The sequence below is a fragment of the Patella vulgata genome, chromosome 4, assembly GCF_932274485.2.
Source record: "Patella vulgata chromosome 4, xgPatVulg1.2, whole genome shotgun sequence".
NCBI lineage: Eukaryota > Metazoa > Mollusca > Gastropoda > Patellidae > Patella > Patella vulgata.
In genome coordinates, this window is record NC_065882.2 from 4,457,256 (window position 1) to 4,465,753 (window position 8,498).

Consider the following 8,498-nt stretch of genomic DNA (forward strand, 5'->3'; position numbering starts at 1 on the left):
AACGCAGTGGGAACCTAGCATTAATCGTGGAGATCCTATCAGGTCTTATCATATATTGAGGTCAGTCATAGCAATCGTATTGATCATATCGAAACATATTAAAACGTATCGGCACACATCAAATCACGGACTCAAAAGGGACAATCCTATCGTAACGCAGTTGGAACCTAGCATTAATCGTGGAGTAATCGTGGAGATCCTATCAGGTCTTATCATATATTGAGGTCAGTCGTAGCAATCGTGTTGATCGTATCGAAACGTATCCGAACTTATCTGCACACACCAAATCACAGACTCAAAAGGGACAATCCTATCGTAAAGCGGGAATATAGCCTTACTTGTTGAGCCACCATAGCTTCTCACTTAATCAAGTCATTGTAATATCTTCATTTCATGATTTATTTAATACTAAAAATCACATTTATTTACAAATGATGGCAGCCTGTTTGATGATCCGTACTAAAATTACGCGGATTATTTCAATGGTGCAAGGCCAAGCTTGGCTCTTGTTTCATTGGCTTCTTGTATTTCTTGAGAATCTTTACTTCCGTGATCGCGATGACGATCTTTATGTCTGCTTCTATCTTTGTCTCTCTTGTCTCCACGGTGTTTATCACCCCTATCTTTATGACGATCTTCGTCTCTATGATGTCGATCTCTTTTACTCTTCTTACTTCTTTTATGTCTGTTTAAAGTAAAAATAATTAAAATCTTAAACATAAGTTTTCGAAATATTAGTCTGTTTATTACAACACATTAATCTTTATGGAAATTTGCACTATTTTCAAAGACTTTACGTACAGAGAAATGGGTTTTTAACGTCCACTCCACACAAACTAGGTCATTTCGGGACTAAAACATGGTTCTATTTCATTTCAATAATTCGCTTGCGTGTAGGGGTCTTTAGCAGTGGGAGGAAACTGGAGGACCCAGAGAAAACCCCTGAGGTTGGACAGGCGACCCTACTCCTTGTCACGTACAACCAGAGGATTGAAACCACGCCACTTGACTCAATGACAGACCTTATGATAGAACACGCATGCATTAACCATTCGGCCACCTCCCCTCACCTACCCCTTATAAATAATAAAGAAAATAACCGACCTGTCATCATCATCTTTATGTCTTCTGCCTGTAAAACATTTAAATAAAATATCATTAACATATTTATCCCATCCTGTATTCCTTTTGAAATTATGATAGGATGCTCTATTTGGTAATCGATGAGTGAGCGAAAAAGAATTCCCCATGACCAAGTCAGTAGGAAGTATACATGTAGTTGTCAAACCTCCGTACAACCTCGGTAAGCGAGCCACGGACCCCGGTAACAAATTCGCAAACCCTGTCAAGAGGCCAGCCCCGGTAACCCCACCAATTAATAACCATTGGAAACCCCACCAGGGTTTCGGAATAGTATAAATAAAAACGCCCGCCACGTGATTCCAATCAGTCTGAAGAGTTCAATACGAACGAAAATAGTCACTGACAGTCAGGATAACTAGGTCTTCATAACTACTCTTATCTCTTATATAGAAGTATATTTCCACTTGAGATGAAATGAAATGGAGTTTAACGTCCTACTGTTCTGCTGCGACTGGACTAATGAAGATGGACATACGCCATGCATTGTGAGAGAGAGAGAGAAATGGGGGTTTAACGTCCACTCGACACAAACTAGGTCATTTCGGGACTAACATATGGGTTAATTTTATTTCAATGATTCGCTTGCGCGTAGGTGTCTTTAGCAGTGGGAGGAAACCGGAGGACCCGGAGAAAACCTATGAGGTTGGACAGGCGACCCTATTCCTTGTCAGGTACAACCGGGGATTCGAAACCATGCCAGTCGACTCAATGACAGACTTTATGATACAGCACGCACACGCTAACCATTCAGCTATCGAACCCCCCGCCATGCATTGGGCTATGAGGGAAATTTTGCCCGGATAGCGGCGCTACAACCTACTCTTATATCAAATTCCAACAGCCAAGGGATCTTTTACATGCACGTCAATGTGTTCACAGGAACTCGGTTTTTCATCCTATCAGAACGACTAGACAGCTGTCCTTATCAGGTACTCTTGTCCTGCACCACTGACAAGGGGGAAACCATGCTGGAAAATCCTCATGAACTTTCTTGGCCAACACCGGGAGCGAACCTGTGACCTACAGAGACTAGTGAGCCAGCATCTTAATCACTTACCCATCGTGGCTCCCTCAACTTGAGAAAACACGGAACACAACAATCTAAGTGCCCCTAGTTATATACAATACTAATGTACAGATACGCTGCAATCTCATATCCTCGAATGATAAAACAGTACTATCTGTACCAAAATATAATAAGCTACGTGGAAAATATTCTATCCCTGTTAATGGAGCAATTCTCTCGAATGACCTCCGAAAATAATGCGGGAACTACCTACGTTTACAGATTTTAAATCTGTTTTAAAAACTTATCTATTTAATAAGGTGTTCTAGTGGTGTAATCATAAATATACAATGTGGCTGATCAGCACTTAGAGAGAGAGAGAGAGAGAGAGAAATGGGGTTTAACGTCATTTCGGGACTAACATGATTCAATTTTATTTCAATAATTCGCTTGCGCGTAGGGGTCTTTAGTAGTGGGAGGAAACTGGAGGACCCGGAGAAAACCTAGTAAATAAATGCCCAGTTGTGTGATAAGATCTGTGTATAAAAATATAATCTTACCTGGTGATCTGCGACGTTTATCTCTATGTCTTTCTCGACTCCTAGACCGAGATTTACGTTTATGTCTATCCCTAAAATAAAGATGATTATTGATGTATAAAGAGTTGGGCTGAGAATATAGCATGTCTTTAATAGACCGTTTCACAGTGATTGAACTGAGATGCATAGGAATTAAATATTTTCTATTAATAGGGTACAATCTAAGGTTAGGTATAAGAGAGAGAGAAAGAGAGAGAGAGAGAGAGAGAGAGAGAGAGGGAGGAGGTAACTCCACTCGACACAAACCAGGTCATTTCGGGACTAACATATGGTTCAATTTTATATCAATAATACTCTTGCACGTAGGGATCTTTGTCTTTAGCAATGGGAGGAAACAGGAGGACTAGGAGAAAACCCACGAGGTTCGACAGGCAACCCTACTCCTTGTCACGTACAACCGGGGATTCGAAACCTCAACCACGCCAGTTGACTCAATGACAGACCTTATGATACAGCATGGACTCGCTTACCATTCAGCCATCCAACCCCCGTAGGTTTGAAAGAGTATAGCACAAAACGGTATCTGTAATTTTCTTTGAATATATTATGTCGAACCAGTTTAAAAATATGTTGAAGCTATTTTCCTTTAATACATTATGTCAAACTATAAATTAATGCTATATAAGAAGAGATAAAAATTTGTGTAAAAAAACCCCATTAAAATGGAGAAAAAAAACTTCATCTTAGAGCTACGGTGACATTTGAAGCAAATTTTTATACCTTCGATGTGGAGACCGAGATCTACTTCTTTTATATTTTGGCGAAGGACTGCGATTTGTAGGTTTATCTAAATCTTTATATTTTCCTCGATGTTTTTCTGGTGATGGACTTCTGTGTGCTTCCTGTTATCAAAATAAACAACATAATTAAAATCACTACTGGGAAATAACAATCGTATTTATTTCTGAAAACAAATCAAGAAAAATTTACAAACCTTCATGCTGAAAATATTTAAGGGGATAAACCAGAGGGGGGGGGGGGGGAAATGGTCGAATGGTTAGCTGTATCATAAGGCTTGTCATTGAGTCAACTGGCGTGGTTTCGAATCCATGGATGTATGTGACAAGAAGTAGGGTCGCCTGTCCAACCTCGTGGGTTTTCTCCGGGTCCTTAGGTTTCCTCCCACTGCTAAAGACCCCTACGCGCAAGTGAATTATTGAAATAAAATTAAACCATATGTTAGTCCCGAAATGACCTAGTTTGTGTTGAGTGGACATTATACCCCATTTCTCTCTCTCTCTCTCTCTCTCTCTCTCTCTCGATAAATCAGAATAAAAATAAAATTGGAGCAGTTGGAGCAAATTCAAGCTCTCACTCCTCTCTCATTAGAAAATTAAGCGACTAAATAGCTTTTATTACCTCATCTTCCGAGATATCCATTTCTTCTAAATCTTCTTCTAATGGACTGACCCGTTGTTCTAATTCATTACTATCTTCTAAAACTATTCTCTTCTATAAAAACAAATAACAAATGTAAAATTGTCTTTAAAACTATATAATATTGTCTTCTACTAAAACAAACAATTTTCACAAGCATAATCTGATCAAATACAGATCTAAACTTAATTTGTTTTTGAATTTTATTTAGACAGAATATGTTACAATAACAAGTTTTAATTCTAATGAATTATAAGGTTAGTTTATTCAGAAAGAATATGTTACAATAACAAGTTTTAATTCTAATGAATTATAAGGTTAGTTTATTCAGAAAGAATATGTTACAATAACAAGTTTTAATTCTAATGAATTATAAGGTTAGTTTATTCAGAAAGAATATGTTACAATAACAAGTTTTAATTCTAATGAATTATAAGGTTAGTTTATTTAGAAAGAATATGTTACAATAACAAGTTTTAATTCTAATGAATTATAAGGTTAGTTTATTCAGAAAGAATATGTTACAATAACAAGTTTTAATTCTAATGAATTAAAAGGTTAGTTTATTCAGAAAGAATATGTTACAATAACAAGTTTTAATTCTAATGAATCATAAGGTTAGTTTATTTAGAAAGAATATGTTACAATAACAAGTTTTAATTCTAATGAATTATAAGGTTAGTTTATTTAGAAAGAATATGTTACAATAACAAGTTTTAATTCTAATGAATTATAAGGTTAGTTTATTTAGAAAGAATATCTTACAATAACAAGTTTTAATTCTAATGAATTATAAGGTTAGTTTATTTAGAAAGAATATGTTACAATAACAAGTTTTAATTCTAATGAATTATAAGGTTAGTTTATTCAGAAAGAATATGTTACAATAACAAGTTTTAATTCTAATGAATTATAAGGTTAGTTTATTCAGAAAGAATATGTTACAATAACAAGTTTTAATTCTAATGAATTATAAGGTTAGTTTATTCAGAAAGAATATGTTACAATAACAAGTTTTAATTCTAATGAATTATAAGGTTAGTTTATTCAGACAGAATATGTTACAATAACAAGTTTTAATTCTAATGAATTATAAGGTTAGTTTATTTAGAAAGAATATCTTACAATAACAAGTTTTAATTCTAATGAATTATAAGGTTAGTTTATTTAGAAAGAATATGTTACAATAACAAGTTTTAATTCTAATGAATTATAAGGTTAGTTTATTTAGAAAGAATATCTTACTTGTAATCTAGGAAGTATAATATCTATAACCCGTTCTTCTCTCAATAATTCATCTATAAACTCATCCATATGAATTGTTTGAAACTCTGTAAAATAAAATAGTAATATTATCAAATTATTCATACTTAAACATCTATATTATGTTCATAACACAAAGATGGAATACAATTTACTAAAAGGGACAATAACACTCTTGCTGGCTTGACAATTGCAGAAAATAAATAATAGCCTTATTATAAGTACTAGATGTTTAAGTGTCCTACCTGTTGTGTAAATTATCCATTACATCCTATTTTACTTGTCCAGAGGGTTCAAAAATATTTTTAAATCCAAGTCACATTTGAAAAGGTTTACGTTAGGCTTATCAAATCATTTAGTTGAATTTTTCCAATTTTTTTAAATTAGGTGGGTTAAGATGAAATTTGTATCACCAATTAATTGGAATATTGTAAAATAGTACAATTTGTTGACCAGAATAAAGATTGGGACATATTATTCAGTTACAACAAGAGTGGTATTGAACCTTTAAATAGTACGTGCAGAAGGACTGCGCCACACACAATAACACAAAACTAACCTACGGACAAGACACAACACGCAGACATCACAAGCAAACATACATATCAGATAGAGTGAATGGATCTGGAGACTAGCCTTAAGCGTCCACTTCGCTGCACAGTCCCGGGCCTGTTATTGATAAAGACGAGATAACCCTCGTTGAAAAGTCGCCAGAAATAAATCCTTCAAATAACTTGTATTCATATAATTGTGTCATTGACCTGACATATAAAATTGGTTGAAATGCACACAGGTGGGTTAATCCTGCTCACATTTGGGCAGTTTGGATGAAATTCTATGAAATTGGACAAGTAAATAATATAATAGACAATAACTCATGGAAATACAGATCGATGAGAGAGATACATGTAGTTGGGGTTTAACATCCACTCAACACAAACCAGTTATTTCTTGATTAACATATGGTTCAATTTTATTTTAATAATTTGCTTGCGCGTAGTGGTCTTTAGCAGTGGGAGGAGAGAGATAGAGAGGGAGAGAGATATAACGTCCACTCAACTCAAACTAGGTAATTTCGGGACATACATATGGTTTTTAATTTTATTTCAATAATTTGCTTGCGCGTAGGGGTCTTAAGCAGTGGGAAGGAACCAGAGGACCGGGAGAAAACCCACGAGGTTGGACATACGACCCTACTCCTTGTCACGTACAACCGTTGAATCGAAACCATGCCATTTAACTCAATGAAAGACTTTATGATACAGCGCGCACGAGCAAACCTTTCGGCCATCCAACCCCGCCCCCCCTCCCCCCAACATTAACAAGTTAATACAGTAATATGAAATTATGAGGTATATATACAGAAATAAGTAGCTGTTTTTCGGTAAGTACATGTTAAATAGCTGCCCATGATTTTGAGGTAATGGACTTAAACTCAGCAGTCGAGTATCAACCCTTTCTTGGTCCTGATGCTAGCTAAAACTTCATTATATTCGTCCTGTAATCTTATTATATATGTACTTTAATATGCCATATATTGATAATTATAATATATGTTTATATCATGTATATATCTTGCTTTTGAGAAGCTGATTTATATAAGCTTTTGGCTTGTTTCGGTATCCTGTGAATAAGATATTGTTTAAATTAAAAAAAATAAGTCTGTGTTATTATGTATTGTTCTATGTATTTGTATTTTTTGTATATGTTTCTCAGTGTATCAAGTATTTCTAATTCAAATAATACCCTCATACCTCCACTTCTATTCATCTTCTTAATCTTTCTGTAATCTAGATATAACGGTTCTAGATATTTATAACAATCTAAAGATGTACCAGTTAATCTCATGTATACCGCACCTAATACACGAACATATCTAGAAAATACAGCAGAATAAATAATATGAACATATCTAGAAAATACAACAAAATAAAATACAGAGAGAGATAGAGAGAGAGAGAGAGAGAGATATACTCGACACAAAATAGGTCATTTCGGGACTAACATATGGTTCAATTTTATTTCAATAATTTGTTTGTGAAATAGGGGTCTTTATTATATAATTAGCAGTTGGACAGATGACCATACTCCTTGTCACATACAAGCAGGGAATCAAAACAACATCACTTGACTCAAGACAAAGCACGTGCTAACCAATCGGCCATCTGGTAGGGCCATCCAACCCCTCCTAAATAATATGAACATATCTAGAAAATGCAACAAAATAAAATACATGTATGTGGTTTAAATCTAATTGCACAAAACAAATTAATATTGTTTGTTATACTTACTTGAAATCTTCATTTTTGATAAATTCCACAACAATATCTTTCTCTGGTTGAATTTGCAGCATTTTTAAAACAAGGCAAAGAAAATCTGTTGGTTTTACATTCCCTCCAAATACACCACCAATATACTTCAATTCCATCGCCTTGTCCACCAGAAGGGCAGCTATAAGAACAGAGTAAAGAAATGAAATGGAGTAATGTAGGACTGTGTTAAGAGAACAGGCATATGCCATGCCGTGTGCTTTGAGTGAAATTTTCCCCAAGCAGCGGCAAAGAGTTCTTTTATGTGCAGTGTACACAGGGCCTGGTTTTTTCGTTCCATTCGAACAATTATACAATGTCCGTTGCCAGGAAAGTAATTAAAGTCAAGTGGCTCAGTGAGGCCTGAAGTGCACCGTAAAATGATGACGTGCAACTGTACGAGCGATGTGCAACTGTCTGTAATATCACTACCGTGGAAGAAGATGCTAAACTACCAGCTACTACTCCCACATCTAACTGGCATGGGTAATATTATTGGTTTTGTTTATCATCAACATATCTATTTTTAATGTTTTTTCACCACATTTTCCATTTATTTGCTGAGTAAATTTTAAAAATTCATGTGAAATATATGTCAAATGTACGATGTGTTCAACCTGTTAGAGCAAAACATTCTTCTTTCCAAAATCTACACTCGTATATTCGTGTTCTGATAATTTTTTCCACTAAATATTGTGGATTTGTTCCTTTAACTGAATGAGCATCTTTAACTGTGCGATTCGCCATGTTGACGCCGGTATCACGTGACCCATGACCTTCACCTTTGATTTTCGGTTATCC

General features: G+C 35.1%; 1 protein-coding gene across 1 annotated transcript; it reads right to left on the reverse strand.

The window, feature by feature from the left end:
* Positions 1-385: 385 nt before the first annotated feature.
* Positions 386-8,481, reverse strand: LOC126817395 (pre-mRNA-splicing factor 38A). The gene is made up of 9 exons (XM_050544364.2): positions 8,315-8,481; positions 7,680-7,839; positions 7,143-7,264; positions 5,371-5,456; positions 4,108-4,200; positions 3,469-3,590; positions 2,710-2,780; positions 1,105-1,132; positions 386-685 (listed from the first exon to the last, which is right to left on the reverse strand). Exons 1-9 carry the CDS (start codon positions 8,442-8,444, stop codon positions 475-477), a joined length of 1,023 nt encoding a protein of 340 aa, XP_050400321.1. The 5' UTR covers positions 8,445-8,481; the 3' UTR covers positions 386-474.
* Between the last annotated feature and the right edge of the window lie 17 nt (positions 8,482-8,498).